General features: G+C 51.3%; 1 protein-coding gene across 3 annotated transcripts in view; it reads right to left on the bottom strand.

The window, feature by feature from the left end:
* Positions 1-1,272: 1,272 nt before the first annotated feature.
* The window catches only part of LOC142802193 (uncharacterized), a 31,094-nt gene continuing 10,302 nt past the window's right edge, over positions 1,273-22,064 (bottom strand). For 2 of the 3 annotated variants that reach the window (XM_075887588.1, XM_075887593.1), the window contains one exon: positions 20,271-20,588. In XM_075887588.1, the coding sequence (XP_075743703.1) occupies positions 20,579-20,588 (10 nt within the window). In that variant the 3' untranslated portion in view covers positions 20,271-20,578. Of the gene's footprint in view, positions 20,589-22,064 lie in introns of all 3 variants that reach the window. The other variant, XM_075887584.1, reaches the window with a different exon arrangement.

Consider the following 22,064-nt stretch of genomic DNA (forward strand, 5'->3'; position numbering starts at 1 on the left):
ACATATGAACGGACAGACAGGCAGAATGGCAGACGGACGGACAGGTAGACGGACACGTAAAGCGTCTATGTGCCACAGGGTATGCGAGATGGTGGTACTCAGAGTGTTCACTAGATGGACGCACAGATGGACGCATGGACTGACAGACACATAGACTAGCAGACGGACGGGCAGGTAGACGGACGCGTAAAACGGCAATGTGCCACAGGGTATTCGGGATGGGGGTACATTGAGTGTTCTCTAGATGGACACACGGACGGACGCATGGACGGACAGACTGACAGACTAGCAGACCCATGGACAGGCAGACGGACACGTAAAGCGGCTATGTGCCACAGGGTATGCGAGATTGCGGTACATTGAGTGTTCTCTAGATTGACCCATGGACGGACGCATAGACGGACAGGCAGACAGAATAGCAGATGTACGGATAGGTAGACGGACGCGTAAGGTGGCTATGTGCCACAGGGTATGCGAGATGGCGGTACATTGAGTGTTCACTGGATGGACGCACGGACGGACGCATGGACGGACAGACTGACAGACTAGCAGACCGATGGACAGGTAGACGGACACGTAAAGCGGCTATGTGCCACAGGGTATGCGAGATTGCGGTACATTGAGTGTTCTCTAGAATGACTAGAATGACGCACGGACGGACGCATGGCCGGACAGACTGACAGATAGACTAGCAGACGGACGGACAGGTAGACGGACGCGTAAAGCGGCTATGTGCCACAGGGTATGCGAGATGGCGGTACTTTGAGTGTTCTCTTAAGGTCCCTAGATGAAACAAGGTAGCGTCACTCCTTGTTCTCGAGCCGTCCTCCTCACTCTCTCGATTACTCCTCTTTTTCTTTGCCATCCGCGTCTGTAATTGGTGCATTACTTGCACGTGATCTTGCAAATGGCTGGTGGTGTTATTTATTATTATGCAAAAGGTTCAAAACGAGTACGCATGCGCATACGGCTCCAGCCGGATTCTCGCCGTGACCAAAGACAAAATCGTAGCCAGAACATAAACTGAAGAGGAGGAACGTTTCGGTGTGCGCTAAGTCGACCAAGATTGTTTCGCCATGATCGTTCAATGCGACATCTGCGTTTTTCAGCAATGCTGCGTTGCCGTAAACAACAGAAAATGGTTTCGCTCTCTTCAACTTACCTCGTGCTTCCCGAGATGAAGCGCACCATGATGTGCAACTATGAACCATTTCACGCGAATGCTATCGTGCAACTCCGTCAACGTATGTCGACGCGGATCTGCGAAGCGAGTTCACTTGTCGGTTTTTATTGAAACGCCAGGCGCGTCTAATGCGTGTCTAGTGCATGCCAGTTGGTACAAATACATGTGGGTACGCACGTATACAGAGCAGCTGTAGGTTGTAATCAACGCACCTTCAGAAACATTTCACTCTTGACCAGTTCCCGCTTGAGCCAGAACGCGCTGCTTCTAGACACCTCACCAGTAGTACTCTCACTTTTCAGGAAGTTCCCAGCACCGCATCAGGATCACTTGGCATCACGAATGTCCAAATGGGCACATTTAAAAAAAAACGTCATCGCAGTGCTGCTGGACGAGTGTTCATACCAGTCTGGTCGTAGTTTTTTTTCTTGCGTGTGCACAAGCCGGTTGTAATCAATCGTCACAACGTCACGCCCTGTGGCCACTTACAGGATCCAGCAAGAAGCACGTTCACTGTGTCACAGCACGAACAAAACACAATCGGAGAAGTGGACTAGTTAGAACTGGACGAAATACCGCGGCCGTGGAACTAAAATGTACTACGCGAGACGCCATGGCTAGTGGTGTCAAGTATAGAACTGCACAACGTTGCTGGTTGAATAACGCACATCCCGCTTGCTCTTGTGTTGTGCCGTTTATGTTCATAAAGGTAACTGTTTATTCTACGTCTTATTTCGTTCCATTTTGTTTTATTTACATCTATTCACCGTAGCAACAGAACCCAAACATTCGCTTTTGGATGAAAGTTTTAAACCTTCTAGGGGGCGCTTCAGGAACATAGGCGAAGAGGAAAGGGAAAGGTGTCGCTACCTTGGAAACTTGTTTCATCTAGGGACCTTATGTTCTCTAGATGGACACACGGACCGACGCATGGACGGACGGGGACAGACAGACTAGCAGAGGGACGGGCAGGTAGACAGATGCGTGAAATGCTATGTGCCACAGGGTACGCGAGATGGCGGTACATTAAGTGTTCTCTGTCGGAGCTAACACGTGAACTCACAGCGTACAGTTTTCCAACTGATTTTTTATTATCGCGCTGCACCCGCCGTGCGGCCAAAATGCCACTTCTTTGACGAGCAGCGCATTGAGGCCCGGTAGAGCGAGAGCCATAGGAATCACCAGAGAAGTTGCCCAGTGGACATGCTTGGATGTTGACATCCAAACTTCAAATTGAAACCCCGCGGCCGCGACAGCGGCGATATACGCAGGTTTCAGTCGATCAGCAGCCACGACGTCTTCATGGCCATTGATGTCCAGCGTGAACGTCTTACGTGTACGATGGAGTACGCGGAAAGGGCCATCATAGGCTGGTGTTAGTGGTGGCGGTATTAGGTCACGCCGAACGAAGACGTGACTGCAGTCATGCAGATCCTGACTGACGAAGACAGACTTGGGGTGTCGGTAGGCAGGGATCACAGGAGCAAGGTCCCGAAACGTGGTGCGCAGCTCTCGAATGTACGTGGAGGCAACGTGAGTGGAAGGTCGCGATGATGGCTCGAAGAATTTTCCTGGAAGACGCAGGGAAACGCCATAGACTAGTTCGGCTGATGAGCAGCCGAGATCCCCTTTCAGTGCTGATCGGATGCCCAGAAGTACGAAGGGGAGGTGGTCGAGCCAAGGTTCCCTTGGCTGGTGAGCAGTGAGGGTAGCTTTCAGTTGTTGATGAAGCCGTTAGACCATGCCATTGGCGGAAGGATGGTAGGCAGTTGTGTGGATGTGTCGAATGCCAAGGATATTGGCAAGTGCGGTGAAAAAGGGCTGATTGGAACTGACGACCGCGATCAGTGGTGACGACAGAAGGGCATCCAAAGCGCGACACCCAGCCGTTTGTGAAAGCCTTGGCACCTGTTGGGGCTGCAATGTCGGAAATGGGAAACACTTCCGGCCATCTGGTGAAGCGATCCACACATGTCAGCAGGTAAGAAGCTCCTTGCGATGACGGAAGAGGACCAACGATGTCGCGATGGACGTGAGAAAACCTTGCGTCTAGAGGCCGAAACGGGGATGTTGCCGTGACAGTGTGACGGTGAACTTTAACGCGCTGGCACTCAAGGCAGGTTCGCGCCCAGCGTCGGACATCAGCATTGATTCTTGGCCAAAGGAAACGAGATGGGAATAGCTTCTGGGTCGCACGAATACCAGGATTGCTCATGTTGTGCAATTAATCAAAAATTGCACGACGAGAAGCTGAAGGCATGAAGGGCCGAGAGACACCAGTGGACGTTTCGCACGTTATTAATGAGGTAGAAAATGGAAGTGGGCACTCCGTGAACGATAGAGACGTGGATGAAGAGCGAAGACGATGCAGCTCAGGATCGTTGCTTTGGGCAGCTGCTAGCTCTTCCACGTCTAGTGGTGGCTGGGTCGACAAGGCATCGATGCGGAATAGTTCATCAGCAGCAGCATTTTCCGGCCCATGTACGTGTCTGATATCCACAGTTAAGTCGGAAATAAAGCATAATTGACGGATCTCCCGTGCAGTATAATTGATGTGATTGCGATGGAAGGCAAACATCAGGGACTTGTGGTCTGTAACGACGTAAAAGTCCCGGCCCTCCAATAAATGACGAAAATGTTTGATGGCGAGGTATACCGCGATGAGTTCTCGGGCAAATGTACTATATTTTGTCTCTGGTGGCTTCAGTTTTTGCGAGAAAAACCCAAGGGGCTGCCAACCGAATACGTGCTTCTCGAGAACAGCGCCAACTGCCACGCTTGATGCATCGGTGATGAGACGAATTGGGGCATCAGGGAAGGGATGTATGAGCATGATAGCGTCTGCCAGAGCCTTCTGGCAGTGTCGAAGGCAGATGCAGCGTCCTTGGGCCACTCCAGTGGCGTAGCCGGGTCTTTCTTTTTAGCCAATAGGTCGGTCAAGGGCTTTAGGAATGTGGCGCACTTTGGAAGAAAGCGGCGATGGAATTTTAGTAGGCCCAGAAATTCTCGGAGTCTCTTCAGTGAAGTCGGGGATGGATAGTCTTGAATAGCCTTCACTTTGCTGGTGAGCGGTTAAATACCCTTTAGAGTGACAAGGTGGCCTAGAGACTCTATTGTTGCGAAGCCGAAGAGGCACTTATTGGAATTAATTACGAAGCCGTCATCGTCCAGGCGGTGGAACAGGGGGCGCAGGTGGGCTTCATGCTCAGGGCCGGATGAGCTTGCTACAAGGAGGTCATCAAGGTAGAGACCTCGCGTCCGAGACCTCGCGTGACCTCGCGTGACCTCGCGAAAGGTCTGAAATTGAGACCTCGCGTGACCTCGTTGATAGTGCGCTGAAAGGTCTGTGCAGAGTTGCGCAATCCAAAAGGCATCCTTACATATTCAAACAGACCGATTGGGGTGGTGATGGCCGTCTTCGGAATGTCGGCGGGTTCTACAGGAATCTGATGGTAAGCCTTCGTTAAGTCTATCTTAGAGAAGATTGTGCACCCAGCCAAATTTGATGTGAAATCCTGTATGTGAGGAAGTGGATAGTGGTCTGCTAAGGTGTGGGCCTTGAGAGCGTGGTAATCCCCACATGGTCTGCAGTCGCCAGGATCTTTCTTTGGCACCATGTGGAGTAGCGACGCCCAGTTGCTGGAGGAAGGCCGCACAATGCCGAGTTCAATCTTGTGCTCAAACTCACGGCGGGCGATGGCGAGGCGTTCTCCAGATAGCCGACGGGGTCGTGTAAAAACGGGAGGTCCAGTGGTCACAATGTGGTGAGTGATGGAATGCTTCACCGGTGACTCTCTGGTTTGCAGCTTCGTGATGCTGGGAAAGTCGTCGAGTATTTTTGCATACGGCGAAGCAGGTGTGAGAGCTCGCAGTCCGGTTGGCGAGGAAGTACAGAGTACACCGTTGATGGAGAGGCGGGTGTTGGAGATCAATGAGGCGGTGAGCATGCATGTCCCTAGCAAGGTTGAAAAAGCTGAGGAAGTCAGCTCCAAGAACAGCCTGCGAGACGTCAGCGAGTATGAAAATCCAGCGAGACGTACGGCGTAGTCTAAGGTCAAGTGTAAGAGAGCGTTGGTCGTATGTGCGAATGGCGGAATTGTTGATCGCTTGGAGTGGGCAGGTCTGTTCGTTGCGATGGCGATCTGCACACGAGGCCGGAATGACGCTAACCTGGGCTCCTGTGTCGACTAGGAAGCAAGCGCCAGTGATCTTATCAGAAACATAGAAAAGGCGGCATGACTTTCGACCAGTACCACTTGCCGCCGTCAGTGGCCGGTCGTCGCCTTTTCCCGACCAGGAGCACGGGTGAGTGCACTTGCGAGCAGAGGCACCGAATCGGCGGTGGTACCAGCGCATAATTGAGGATGAAACGTCCGGCGGCGCGTCGGGTGGCCGAAGGTCTGGAGAACGTGGGGGCGTCGAGGAGCGACTGTGTATCTGGAACCTGGATGACGGTCGACGATGCGCAGGTACAAAGTCATCTAGGTGCCTGACAAGGGCGTCCAAACGGTTCTCGATGCTCGCGAGCACCGGGTCTGCAACGGTGGCCGGTGGCGGTGTGGTAACAGCGTTGAGGCTATGTGTCCGCGAGTAGTCCGCCACATGGTCAGCCATTTCAGCGAGTGTCTCTAGTGGGAAATCTCCTGCAGCTACGAGGACCGGGACCATGCTCTGCGGTAAGCGCTGGAGGAACAACTCACGTAACAGCTTCTCCTCTTGAGAGACGGAGGGGCCGCCAAGGAGCTGGCGCATGCGTCGCAAGAGCTGTGATGGGCGACGGTCACCGAGCTCTGTTGCCGTGATGAGCTGTTCGAGTCTGCTGTGTTCGGACTCAGACTTGCGGAAAATGATAGCTGCCTTCTATGTGTCGTAGGGATGGCTCGGGTGCGGCGACGCTAAAATATCAGCTAAGTCGTCGGCTACGTCTGGAGGTAAGCAGAACAACAGATTCCAGTACCTGGTCTGTTGGCTGGTAATTTGCCGTAGACGGAAGTGCGCCGCGACTTGCAGAAACCATGTGTGGGGGCTGTTGGGCCAAAATGGTGGCAGGTTGACATGTTGAATCGCAGCGACTGCAGCACCGCTAGGTCAGGCGTCTTTTTGGGCGTCAGGACCGGTAGGATTGGTGGCAGAGCCGGCGGGATCCATGCGGGATGATCGGGGCTGTGTGTTCTTTATCGGGTCACCATTAACTGTCGGAACTAACACGGGAAAGATCCAGCCCTGACAGCGTTCAGTTTTCGAACTGATTTTTTATTATCACGCAGCACCCGCCGCGCGGCCCAAATGCCACTTTTTTCTTTGACGAGCAGCACATTGGGGCGCTACATCTCTATATGGACGCACGAACACACGCATGGACGGACAGACAGACTAGCAGACGGACGGAGAAGTAGACGAACGCGTAAAGCGGCTATGTGTCACAGGGTATGCGAGATGACAGTACTTTGAGTGTTCTCTAGATGGACACACGGACGGACGTATGGACGGACAGAAAGACAGACAGACTAGCAGCTGGACGGACTGGTAGATGAATGCGTAAAGTGCTCTGTGCCACAGGGTCTGCGAGACGCCGGTACTTTGAGTGTTCTCTAGATTGATGCATAGACGGACGCATGGACGGAAACGCAGACAGACAGGTAGATGGACGGACAGGTAGGCAGACGTGCAAAGCGGCTGTGCCACAGGGTATGCGAGATGGCGGTACTTTGAGTATTCTCTAGATGGGCGCACGGACCGACGCATGGAAGGACAGACAGACTAGCAGACGTACGGATAGGTAGGCGGATGCATAGAGCGGCTATGTGCCACAGTGTATGCGAGAAGGTGGTACTTAGAGTGTTCACTAGATGGACGCACGGACGGACGCATGGATGGACAGACAGGCTAGCAGATGTATGGATAGGTAGACGGACGCGTATGGCGGCTATGTGCCACAGGGTATGTATGCAAGAAGGTGGTAGTTTGAGTGTTCTCTAGATGGCCGCACGGACGGACGCATGGACAGACAGACAGACAACCTAGCAGTCCGACGGACAGGTACACGGACGCGTAAAGCGGCTACGTGCCACAGGATGTGCGAGATGGTGGTACATAGAGTGTTCACTAGATGGACGCACGGATGGACGCTTGGACGGACAGGTAGACGGACGCGTAGAGCGGCTTCTTGCCACAGGGTATCCGAGATTGTGGTACTTGGAGTGTTAACTAGATGGACGCACGTACAATCGCATGGACGGACAGACACACTAGCAGACATACCCACGGGTAGACGGACGTGTAAGGCAGCTATGTGCCACCGGGTGTGCGAGATGGCGGTACCTTGAGTGTTCTCTAGAAGGACGCACGTATGGACGCATGGACGGACAGACAGACAGACTTGCAGACAGACGGATAGGTAGTCGGACGCGAAAAGTGTCTATGTGCCACAGGGTATGCGAGATGGCGGTAATTTGAGTGTTCACTAGATAGACGCACGGACGGACGCATGGACAGACGGACAGAAAGACTAGCAGACGAACGGACAGGTAGACGGACGCGTAATGTGGCTATGTGCCGCAGGGTACGTGAGATTGCCGTACATTGACTGTTCTCTGGAAGGACGCACGGACGGACGCATGGACGGACAGACAGACAGACTTGCAGACGGACGGATAGGTAGTCGGACGCCTAAAGCAGCTATGTGCCACAGGGTATGCAAGATGGCGGTACTTAGAGTGTTCTCTAGGTGGACGCACAGGCAGACGCATGGACGCACAGAGTCTAGCAGGTGGACGGACAGGTAGACGGACGCGTGAAGTGGTATGTGCCACAGGGTATGCGAGAAGACTGTTTTTGTGTGTTCCCAAGATGGACGCATGGACGGACGCATTGACGGACTGACAGACAGACTAGCAGGGGGACGGACAGGTAGACGGACACGTAAAGCGGCTATGTGCCACAGGATATGCGAGGGGGTGGTACTTCGAGTGTCCACTAGATGGGTGCATTGACAGACTCATGAATGCGCAGACAGACAGACTAGCAGGCGGACAGACAGACAGACGGACGCGTAAAGCGGCTATGTGCCAATGGTTTTGCGAGTTGAGAGATGGCGGTACTCAGAGTGTTCACTAGATGGACTCACGGACGGACGCATGGACGGACAGATAAACTAGCAGATCAACCGACGGATAGACGAACGTGTAAAGCAAGTATGTGCCACATGGTGTAAAGATGCGAGATGGCGGTATTTTGAGTGTCGTCTAGAAGGACACACTGACGGAATTATGAACGGACAGACAGACAGAATAGCAGACGGACGGACAGGTAGACGGACGCGTAAAGCGGCTATGTCCCACAGGGTATGCGAGATGGTGGTTCTCAGAGTGTTCACTAGATGGACGCACAGACGGACGCATGGCCTGACAGAGAGACAGACTAGCAGATGTACGGATAGGTGGACGGACGCGTAAGGCGGCTATGTGCCACAGGGTATGCAAGATGGCAGTTACTTGAGTGTTCTCTAGATGGACGCACAGACGGAAGCATGGACGGACAGACAGAAGGACTAGCAGACCGACGGACAGGCAGACGGACGTGTAAAGCGGCTATGTGCCACAGGGTATGCGAGATGGAACTACTTAGAGTTTTCACTAGATGGACGCACGGACGGAAGCATGGACGAACAGACAGCCAGACTAGCAGATGTACGGCTAGGTAGGTGGACAAGTAAGGCCGCTATGTGCCACAGGGTATGCAAGATGGCGGTAGTTTGAGTGTTCTCTATATGGACGCACGGACGGACGCAAGGATGGACGGACAGACAGACTAGCAGACGGGCGGACAGGTAGACGGATGCATGAAATGCTATGTGCCACAGGGTCTGCGAAATGTCTGTACTTTGAGTCTTCTCTAGATTGATGCACAGACGGACGCATGGACGGAAACCCAGATAGACAGGTAGACGGACAGACAGGTAGAAGGACGCGTAAAGTGGCTGTACCACAGAGTATGCGAGATGGAGGTACTTTGAGTGTTCTCTAAATGGACGCAAGGACGACGCATGGACGGACAGACAGACAGACTAGCAGACGGACGGATAGGTAGACGGACGCGTAGAGCGGCTTTGTGCCGCAGTGTACGCGAGAAGTTGGTACATGGAGTGTTCTCTAGTTGGACGCATGGACGGATGCATGGATGGACAGACAGACAGCCTAGCAGACGGACGGACAGGTAGACGGACGCGTAATGCGGTTATGTGCCACAGGTAATGTGAGAAAGTGGTATTTGGAGCATGCACTATATGGACGCACGGACGGGCGCATGGATAAGCCAGACAGACTAGCAAACAGACAGACAGGTAGACGGACGCGTAAAGCGGCTATGTGCCACAGGTTTTGCGAGTTGAGAGATGGCGGTACTCAGAGTGTTCACTAGATGGACTTACGGACGGACGTATGGATGGACAGACAGACAGACAGACTAGCAGATGGACGGACGGATAGACGAATGTGTAAAGCAAGTATGTGCCACAAGGTGTAAAGATGCGAGATGGCGGTATTTTGAGTGTTCTCTAGGTAGACACACTGAGGGACGCATGAACGGACAGACAGACAATCTAGCAGACGAATGGACATGTAGACAGAAGCGTGAAATGCTATGTGTCACAGGGTATGCGAGATGGCGGTACGTTGAGTGTTCTCTATAATGACGCACGGACGGGCGCATGGACGGACAGACAGACAGACTTGCAGATGGACGGACGGATAGACGAACGTGTAAAGCAACTATCTGCCACAGGCTATAAAGATGCGAGATTGCGGTATTTTGAGTGTTCTCTAGATGGACACACCAACGGATGCATGGACGGACAGACGGACAGACACACTAGCAGACGGACGGACAGGTAGGCGGAAGCGTAAAGCAGCTATGTGTCACGGGGTATGCGAGATGGTGGCACTCAGAGTGTTCACTAGATGGACGCACGGACGGACGCATGGACGGACAGACAGATAGATTAGCAAAAGGACGGGCAGGTAGACGGACGCGTAAAGCGGTAGAGACACAGGGTATTCAGTATGGTGGTATATTGAGTGTTCTCTAGATGGACGCACGCACGGACGCATGGACGGACAGGCTGACAGAACTGCAGTTGTACTGATAGGTAGACGGACGCGTAAGGTGGCTATGTGCCACAGGGTATGCAAGACGGTGGTACAGTGAGTGTTCTCTAGATGAACGCAAGGACGGACGCATGAACAGACAGAAAGACAAACGGACAAGCAGACGGATGAACAGGTAGACAGATGCGTGAAATCCAGTGTGCCACAAGGTATGCCAGATGGCGGTACGTTGAGTGCTCTCTATATTGACGCAGGGACGGACGCATGGACAGACGGACAAATAGACTAGCAGATGAACTGACGAACAGACGTACGCGTAAAGGGGGTATGTGCTACAGGGTATACATGCTACGAGATGGTGGTACTTGAAGTGTTCACTAGATGGACGCACGGACGGACGCAAGGACGCACCAACCGACAGACTAGCAGACGGAAGGACAGGTAGACGAAAGCGTAAAGCGGCTATGTGCCAAAGGGTATGCGAGATGGCGGTATTTTTGAATGTTCTCTAGATAGACGCACGGACGGAAGCATGGACGGACAGACAGAAGGACTAGCAGACCGATGGACAGGCAGACGGACGCGTAAAGCAGCTATGTGCCACAGTGTACGCGAGAAGATGGTACTTGGAGTGTTCACTAGTTGGACGCACGGACGGACGCATTGATAGAGAAACAGCCAGACTAGCAAACGGACAGACAGGAACGGGTGCGTAAAGCGGCTATGTGCCACAGGTTTTGCGAGTTGAGAGATAGCGGTACTCAGAGTGTTCACTAGATGGACTCACGGACGGACGTATGGACGGACAGACAGACAGACAGACTAGCAGATGGGCCGACGGATAGACGAACGTGTAAAGCAAGTATGTGCCACAAGGTATAAAAATGCGAGATGGCGGTATTTTGAGTGTTCTCTAAATGGACACACCAACGGACGCATGGACGGAAACACAGACAGACAGGTAGACATACGCACAGGTAGACGGACGCGTAAAGTGGCTAGGTGCCACAGGGTATGCGAGATGGCTGTACAATGAGTATCCTCTAGATTGATGCATGGCCGGATGCATAGACAGACAGACAGACAGACAGACTAGCAGACAGATGGACATGTAGACAGACGCGTAAAGCGGCTATGTGCCACAGTGTATGCGAGATGGCGGCACTTTGAGTGTTCTATAGATGGGCGCACGGACGGACGCATGGACGGACAGACAGCCAGACTAGCAGATGCACGGATAGGTAGATGGACGAGTAAGGCCGCTATGTGCCACAGGGTATGCAAGATGGCGGTAGTTTGAGTGGTCTCTATATGGACGCATGGACGGACGCAAGGATGGATGGACATACAGACAAGCAGACGGACGGACAAGTAGACGGACGCGTAAAGCGGCTATGTACCACAGGGTATGCGAGATGACGGTACTTTCAGTGTTCTCTAGATGAACACACGGACGGACGCATGGACGGACAGAAAGACAGACAGACTTGCAGCCAGGCAGACAGGTAGACGAATGCATAAAGTGCTATGTGCCACAGGGTCTGCGAAATGGCGGTACTTTGAGTCTTCTCTAGATTGATGCACGGACGGACGCATGGACGGAAGTCTAGACAGACAGGTAGAAGGACGCGTAAAATGGCTGTACCACATGTTATGCGAGATGGTGGTACTTTGAGTGTTCTCTAGATGGACGCAAGGACGACGCATGGACGGAAAGACAGACAGACTAGCAGACGGACGGATAGGTAGACGGACGCGTAGAGCGGCTATGTGCCGCAGTGTACGCGAGAAGGTGGTACTTGGAGTGTTCACTAGTTGCACGCACGGACGGACGCATGGATGGACAGACAGACAGCCTAGCATACGGACGGACAGGTAGACGGACGCGTAATGCGGTTATGTGCCACAGGATATGTGAGAAAGTGGTATTTGGAGCGTGCACTATATGGACGCAGGGACGGACGCATGGATAAGACAGACATACTAGCAAACGGACTGACAGGTAGACGGACGCGTAAAGCGGCTATGTGCCACAGGTTTGTCGAGTTGAGAGATGGCGGTACGTTAAGTGTTCTCTATAATGACGCACGGACGGACGCATGGACGGACAGACAGACAGACTTGCAGATGGACGGACGGAGAGACGAACGTGTAAAGCAACTATCTGCCACAGGGTATAAAGATGCGAGATGGCGGTATTTTGAGTGTTCTCTAGATTGACACACAGAAGGATGCATGGACGGGCAGACAGACAGACACACTAGCAGACGGACGGACAGGTAAACGGAAGCGTAAAGCAGCAATGTGTCACAGGGTTTGCGAGATGGTGGTATTCAGAGTGTTCACTAGATGGACGCACGGACGGACGCATGGATGAACAGACAGACTAGCAGACGGACGGGCAGGTAGACGGACGCGTAAAGCGGTAATGTGCCACAGGCTATTCAGTATGGCGGTACATTGAGTGTTCTCTAGATGGACGCACGCACGGACGCATGGACGGACAGGCAGACAAAATAGCAGATGTGCGGATAGGTAGACGAACGCGTAAAGCGGCTGTGTGCCACAGGGTATGCAAGACGGTGGTACAGTGAGTGTTCCCTAGGTGAACGCATGGACGGACTCATGAACAGACAGAAAGACAGACGGACTAGCAGACGTGTGGACAGGTAGACGGACGCGTAAAGCGGCTATGTGCCACAGAGTATGCGAGATGGCGGTACTTTGAGTGTTCTAAAGATGGACGCACGGACACACGCGTGGACAAACAGACACAAAGACAGACTAGCAGACGGAAGGACGGATAGCAGACGCGTAAAGCGTGTAAGCGCCGCAGGCTATACGAGGTGCGAGATGGCGGTACTCAGAGTGTTCACTAGATGGACTCACGGACGGACCCATGGACGGACAGACAGACAGACAGACTAGCAGATGGACGGACGGATAGACGAACGTGTAAAGCAAGTATGTGCCACAGGATGTAGAGATGCGAGATGGCGGTATTTTGAGTGTTCTCTAGATGGACACACTGACGAACATATGAACGGAGAGACAAACCGAATAGCAGACGGGCGGACAGGTAAACGGACGCATGAAGCGGCTATGTGCCACAGGGTATGCGAGATGGTGGTACTCAGAGTGTTCACTAGATGGACGCACAGACGGACGCATGGCCTGAGAGATGGATAGAATAGCAGACGGACGGGCAGGTAGACGGACGCATAAAGCGGCAATGTGCCACAGGGTATTCAGGATGGGGTACATTGAGCGTTCTCTAAATGGACACACGGACGGACGCATGGACGGACAGACAGAGAGACTAGCAGATGTACGGATAGGTGGACAGACGTGTAGGCGGTTATGTGCCACAGGGTATGCAAGATGGCAGTACATTGAGTGTTTTCTAGATGGACGCATGGACGGAATCATGGACAGACAAACAGAAGGACTAGCAGTCCAATGGACAGGCAGACGGACGCGTATAGCGGCATGTGCCACAGGGTATGCGAGATTGTAGTACTTAAAGTGTTCACTAGATGGACGCACGGATGGACGCATGGACGGACAGACAGACAGACTAGCAGATGTTTGGATAGGGAGATGGACGCGTAAGACGGCTATGTGCCACAGGGTATGCAAGATGGCGGTAGTTGGAGGGTTCTCTATATGGACGCACGGACAGACGCATGTGGACAGACAGACTAGCAGACGGACGGACAAGTAGACGGACGCGTAAAGCGGCTATGTGCCACAGGGTATGCGAGATGACGGTACCTCTAGTGTTCTCTAGATGAACACACGGACGGACGCATGGACGGATAGAAAGACAGACCAACAGACTAGCAGCCAGACAGACAGCTAGGCGGATGCATAAAGTGCTATGTGCCCCAGGGTCTGCGAAATGGCGGTACTTTGAGTCTTCTCTAGATTGATGCACGAATGGACGCATGGACGGAAACACAGACAGACAGGTAGACGGCCGGACAGGTAGAAGGACGCGTAATGTGGCTGTGCCACAGGGTATGCGAGATGGTGGTACTTTGAGTGTTTGAGTACGCACAGACGACGCATCGACGGACACACAGACAATCAAGCAGACGGACGGATAGGTAGACTGACGCATAGAGCGGCTATGTTCCACAGTGTACGCGAAAAGGTGGTACTTGGAGTGTTCACAAGATGGACGCATGGACGGACGCATAGATGGACAGACAGACAGCCTAGAAGACGGACGGACAGGTAGACGGACACGTAATGCGGCTATGTGCCACAGGGTATGTGAGAAAGTGGTATTTGGAGCGTGCACTAGATGGACGCACGGATGGACGCAAGGATAAAGAGACAGACAGACTAGCAAACAGACAGACAGGTAGACGGACGCGTAAAGCGGCTATGTGCCACAGATTTTGCGAGTTGAGAGATGGCGGTACACAGAGTGTTCTCTAGATGGACTCACGGACGGACGTATGGACGGACAGACCGACAGACAGACTAGCAGATGGACGGACGGACAGACGAACGTGTAAAGCAAGTATGTGTCACAAGGTATAAAGATGCGAGATGGTGGTATTTTGAGTGTTCTCTAGATGGACACACCGAGGGACGCATGGACGGACAGACAGACAGACTAGCAGATGGATGGACGGGTAGACGGACGCGTAAAGCAGCTATGTGCCACAGGGTATGCGAGATTGCTGTACATTGTGTGTTCTCTAGAATGACGCACGGACGGACGCATGGACGGACAGACAGACAGACTAGCAGGCCGACGGACAGGTAGACGGACGCATAATGCGGATATGTGCCACAGGGTATGCGAGATGACGGGACTTTGAGTGTTCTCTAGATGGACACACGGACGGACGCATGGACGGACAGAAAGACAGACAGACTAGCAGCCAGACGGACAGGTAGAGGGATGCATAAAGTGCTATTTGCCACAGAGTCTGCGAAATTGCGGTACTTTGAGTCTTCTCTAGATTGATGCACGGACGTGCGCATGGACGGAAACCAAGACAAACAGGTAGACGGACGGACAGGTAGAAGGACGCTTAAAGTGGCTGTACCACAGGGTATGCGATATGGTGGTACTTTGAATGTTCTCTAGATGGACGCAGAAGGACGCATGGACGGACAGACAGAAAGGCTAGCAGACGGACGGAAAGGTAGACGGACGCGTAGAGCGGCTATGTGCCGCAGTGTTTGCGAGAAGGTGGTACTTGGAGTGTTCACTAGTTGGACGCACGGACGGACGCATGGATGGACAGACAGACAGCCTAGCAGACGGACGGACAGGTAGACGGACGCGTAATGCAGTTATTTGCCACAGGATATGTGAGAAAGTGGTATTTGGAGCATGCACTATATGGACGCCCTGACGGACGCATGGATAAGAAAGACAGACAAGCAAACGGACAGACAGGTAGACGGACGCGTAAAGCGGCTATGTGCCACAGGTTTTGTGAGTTGAGAGATGGCGGTACTCAGAGTGTTCACTGGTTGGACTCACGGACGGACGTATGGACGGACAGACAGACAGACTAGCAGATGGACGGACGGATAGAAACACGTGTTAAGCAAGTATGTGCTACAAGGTATGAAGATGCGAGATGGCAGTATTTTGAGTGTTCTCTAGATACACACTGACGGACGCATGGACGGACAGACAGACACAATAGCAGACGGATGGACAAATAGACAGATGCGTGAAATGCTATGTGCCACAGGGTATGCGAGGGGGTGGTACTTGGAGTGTTCTCTAGATTGACGCACGGACGGACGCATGGACGAACAGACAGACAGACTAGCAGACGGACGAACAGGTAGACGGACGCGTAAAGTGGCTATGTGCCACAGGGTATGCAAGATGGCGGTACGTTGAGTGTTCTCTAGATTGATGCATGGACGGACGCATAGATGGACGGACAGACGGACCAGCAGACGGATGGACAGGTAGACGGACGCGTAAAGCGGCTATGTGCCACAGGGTATGCGAGATGGTGGAACTTTGAGTGTGCTATAGATGGACGCACGGATGGACGCATGGACAAACAGACAGACACAAAGACAGACTAGCAGACGGACGGACAGATAGATTGACGCGTAAAGCGTGTAAGCGCCGCAGGCTATACGAGATAAGAGATGGCGGTACTCAGACACTTCATCAGATGGACTCACGGATGGACGCATGGACAGACGGACAGACAGACTAGCAGATGGACTGACGGATAGACGGACGCGTAAAGGGGGTATGTACCACAGGGTATACGTGATACGAGATGGTGGTACTTGAAGTGTTCACTAGATGGACGCATGGACGGACGCAAGGACGCACCGACCGACAGACTAGCAGACGGAAGGACAGGTGGACGAACGCGTAAAGCGACTATGTGCCAAAGGGTATGCGAGATGGCGGTATTTTAGATGCGGAGCATCTTATACTCGCGCCTTGTAGTGCGCCGTCCGCGCTGTCCGCACCGCTTCTCGAACATTCGACAGCTGACGCGCGCGCATGCGCCGTCGCGCCGTCGCCCACTCTTCCACCATCTGTGCATCCCTTTCTCCTCTACACACCGCGCGCGCTTCACTCCTCCACCATCAGTGCACCCTTCCTCCTCTACACACCGCGTTCGACATCTACAATTCTCCTGATTCTCCAGTGGACGCGCATGTGGCGTCGCGCTTCGAGAACATTCAACAGCTGACAGTGCATGCGCCGTCGTGCTGTATATATACTCAAGGTCGGCGCTCGCTCGCTCAGTTGCCGCTCGTCGGTTGGTTTGTACGGCGCGTCGACGTCCAAGGTCGCGGTGAAATGAATTCCAACGAATCCACAAACACAATGATCAACGTCCCTTCGACCAGCGCCGCCCTTTCGCATACGTGTGTACGTGTTCACTCATTTAACACCCCCTCCTAACCACGTTAACCAATTTAGCCATCGACCCAAGTAAGTCGCAATTTAACACCCCGTTAACCAATTATATGGTCCGCATCCTCCTCAGTGTTCCCCCGAGGGAAGCTGCGGGCAATTTTTTTGAATGTTCTCTAGATGGACGCACGGACGGAAGCATGGACAGACAGACAAAAGGAGTTGCAGACCGATGGACAGGCAGACGGACGCGTAGAGCGGTTATGTGCCACAGTGTACGCGAGAAGATGGTACTTGGAGTGTTCACCAGTTGGACGCACGGGCGGACGCATGAATAGAGAGACAGCCAGACTAGAAAACGGACAGACAGGTAGACGGGTGCCTAAAGCGGCTATGTGCCACAGGTTTTGCGAGAGATGGCGGTACTCAGAGTGTTCACTAGATGGACTCACGGACGGACGTATGGACGGACAACAGACAGACTAGTAGATGGACGGACGGATAGACGAACGTGTAAAGCAAGTATGTGCCACAAGGTATAAAAATGCGAGATGGAGGTATTTTGAGTGTTCTCTAGATGGACACACAGACGGACGCATGGACGGAAACACAGACAGACAGGTAGACGGACGGACAGGTAGACGGACCCGTAATGCGGTTATGTGCCACAGCGTATGCGAGATGGTGGTACTTTGAGTGTTCCTAGATGGACGCACGGACGACGCATGGATGGACACACAGATAGAGTAGCAGACGGACGGATAGGAAGACGGACGCGTAAAGCGGCATTGTGTCACAGGGTATTCGGGATGGCGGTACATTGAGTGTTCTCTAGATGGACGCATGGACGGACGCTCGGGAGGACAGAATGACAGACAGACTAGCAGACGGATGGACAGGTAGACAGATGCGTGAAGTACTATGTGCCACAGGGTATGCGAGATGGCGGTACGTTGAGTGTTCTCTATAATGACGCACGGACGGACAGAGAGAAAGACTAGCAGATGGACGGACGGATAGACGAATGTGTAAAGCAACTATGTGCCACAGCGTATAAAGATGCGAGATGGCGGTATTTTGAGTGTTCTCTAGATGGACACACAGACGGATGCATGGACGGACAGACAGACAGACAGACAAGCAGATGGACGGACAGATAGACGAACGCATAAAGCGGCTATGTGCCACAGGGTATGCGAGGGGGTGGTACTCGGAGTGTCCAATAGATGGACGCATGGGCAGACCCTTGAATGGACAGACAGACAAACTAGCAGGCGGACAGACAGGTAGATGGACGCGTAAAGTGGCTATGTGCCACAGGTTATGCGAGATGGTGGTACTTGGAGTGTCCACTAGATGGGCGCATGGACAGACCCTCTAATGGACAGACAGACAGACTAGCAGGCGGACAGACAGGTAGATGGACGTGTAAAGCAGCTATGTGCCACAGGGTATGCGAGATGGTGGTACTTGGAGTGTTCTCTAGATGGACGCATGGACGAGCAGACAGACAGACTAGCAGACGGACGAACAGGTAAACATATGCGTGAAATGCTATGTGCCACAGGGTATGCGAGATTGCGGTACATTGAGTGCTCTCTAGAATGACGAACGGACGGACGCATGGATGGACAGACAGACAGACTAGCAGACGGACGGACTGGTAGACGGACGCATAAAGCGGCTATTTGCCACAGGGTCTGCGAACTGGCGGTACTTTGAGTCTTCTCTAGATTGATGCACGGATGGACGCATGGACGGAAACACAGACAGACACGTAGACGGATGGACAGGTAGACAGGTAGACGGACGCGTAATGCGGTTAAGTGCCACAGGGTATGCGAGATGGTGGTACTTTGAGTGTTCTCTAGATGGACGCACGGACGACGCATGGATGAACAGCAGACATACTAGCAGACGGAGGGACAGGTAGACGGACGCATAGAGCGGCTATATGCCACAGTGTGTGCGAGAAGGTGGTACTTGGAGTGTTCACTAGTTGGACGCACGGACGGACGCATGGATGCACAGACAGACAGCCTAGCAGACGGACAGAAATGTAGACGGACGCGTAAAGCGGCTATGTGCCACAGGTTTTTCGAGTTGAGACATGGCGGTACTCAGAGTGTTCATTAAATGGACTCACGGACAGAAAAACAGACAGACTGCAGATGGACAGACGGATAGACGTACGTGTAAAGCAAGGATGTGCCACAGGGTATAAAGATGCGAGATGGCGTTATTTTGAGTGTTCTCTAGTTGAACACACCGACGGACGCATGGACGCACAGACAGACAGACTAGCAGACGGACGGACAGGTATACGGACGCATAAAGCGGCAATGTCCCAAAGGGTATTCGGGATGGCGGTACATTGAGTGTTCTCTAGATGGACGCCAGGATGGACGCATGGACGGACAGGCAGATAGAATGGCAGATGTATGGATAGGTAGACGGATGCGTAAGGCGACTATGTGCCACAGGGTATGCAAGATGTTGGTACATTGAGTGTTCTCTAGATAAACGCACGGACGGACGCATGGACGGTTAGAAAGACAGACAGACTAGCAGACGGATGGACAGGTAGGCAGATGCGTGAAATGCTATGTGCTACAGCGTACGCGAGATGGCGGTACATTGACTGTTTTCTATACCCTACTGAAACGTTCTGTAAGATGCGGAGACCTCACATACGGAATTATTGGAATAAGGAAGACGTATGATGCGGACTCCACATCTTATGGAAAGACGTATCATGCGGAAAATACTGAAATGTGTGCATGTTACGTCTGAATCTAGTGCAAAGCAATATAATGTGTAAATTGAATAGACGTCCACATCTTGAGTACATGCAATACTGTGTACAAATCACAATATTTCTTAAATGTGCATGATGAGGGATTGAATCATCGGCATCTTACTAATTGTCGTGATGCGGAAGAAAAATTACCTTTTAAATAAAATACATTACAAGACTACTAAATTAACATGCTAGCGATCCTACATGGTGGTTACATTGCAACACATTAATGCAGTGTTCTATGCAAGACCTAAAGAACTTATAAAGTTATTATTATCAATAGAGAAGCATTAATATACACATCAGCCCTGCTACAATCAATATGTTTTTTTATTTGTCTGTATGCTCCAGCTGTGAATAGTGACATTGCAGTGTTGATCGTACACAAATGAGGTGACTGCACCGCAATTTCACGAGCTCCACCTAAGCCACAGGATGGTGGCACAATGTAACAGCAATTTTAGAACGAAATGTTCAAACATAAATAATAATCATAGCACTGTGAAAGTGTGGCGCTGTGTTTATCTCATGAATGCCTTGTGGAGATCGGCGAAATGCTGCTTGAGGCTCCGGCACCACTGTAAAATTCGAAGGTCACTGCGATAGAACTTATGTGTCCTTCATAGGCACCTGGAAATGAAAATAATTGGCACAAATAATGTCAGAGACACATGTTATCACAATAGTTTACATGCACAAGAAATATAACACACAGAATGAAACTCAAAATTTAAGGCACACAATCCTTCATGTTATGCATATGTGAATAATAGAAGGAATGAGTGTATAAATTAGTTCTGCCACATCAAAAAAAAAACAGCATGCTTATCACAGTGAAAATAACTAGGTTGTCACGATTTTCAATGGTAGAGATAATCGATTAATATGTCCTTATGAAATTATGATTTAAACGCTTCCTGCACAGTAAAACTTTAGAAACTGCAAGTGAACGCTCTCAATGTTCATTTAATAGTGTGTGCATGTACATCTGCTGCCTTTATACTATACAGTTTGTGCACAAAATTGGCATCTTGAACAATTTTGAGAGTTAAACCTATGCAACTTATGAAGGTTAAAATCACCATGAAAACAAGCAGGACCAGGCAGGTGCCATTAAAAATCTGTTCAAGCCAGATAACTATAACCGAACTGCACACATATAGGGGAGCAAGAGTAACAGAAATTCGGCTGCTGACCCGCATGTCGCGGTATCAAACCCCGGCTCCATTTCCGATGGAGGCAGAAATGCTGTAGGCACGTGTGCTCAGATTTGGGTGTACGTTAAAGAACCCCAAGTGGTCGAAGTTTCCAGTGCCCTCCACTACGGCGTCTCTCATCATCATATAGTGGTTTTCGGACGTGAAACCCCAGATATAAATCAAGAATAACAGAAATAAACTGCCAACAGAAAAGTTGGGTGCATGTGCTATCTGTAAGTGCTTACACCTTACTACATACAGCGTGCTCATTCCATTTTAAATACCGATATTGAAAATAACTGCTCTATTAGGAATGTAAAAGGTAAGGTAGAACTGAACGACTCTACAAAATGTGACCCTATTATGACATCACATTTTCTTATAACAAAATTGACTAAGACTCTCAAATATCATTATGCAAGGAAAAAATCTTCAAAAGAACAATCAAGTTTGAAGTCATAATTATTTATATGGCTACTATGACTATAACCAAGAAATCAATCTCAACATGGCTAATGTTAGTTTTTAAGGCCTATGTTCACTAGACAATGAACTATACCACAAAAAGCTCGGCGTTCAGGCAAAGCACCACACAAAAAAAGACAGCAGTCCTTTTTGTTATAACCTACAATGCCTTTAAAATGGTATTTTTACCTCTATTTTCCGCTTTTTATCTAAGTAACTGGTGTGAAACAAGTTAGCTGAAAATGCACTGCGCCTCCAAAACCTGTTGGTTGAATCTGAATTTTTTAAAAATGGTGAAGCTTGCACTAAATTAGGCTCCACAAGCCTTGGAACAGTGAGACTACATGACTCTTAGGACTAATTTAGTTACTTGTGTTTTGTTTCTGGGCCTAAGCATAAAGACAAGGGCTTAACTGAATTGCTGCTAACAAACAAATGCTTT

Source organism: Rhipicephalus microplus, chromosome 1, assembly GCF_043290135.1.
Source record: "Rhipicephalus microplus isolate Deutch F79 chromosome 1, USDA_Rmic, whole genome shotgun sequence".
Lineage (NCBI taxonomy): Eukaryota > Metazoa > Arthropoda > Arachnida > Ixodida > Ixodidae > Rhipicephalus > Rhipicephalus microplus.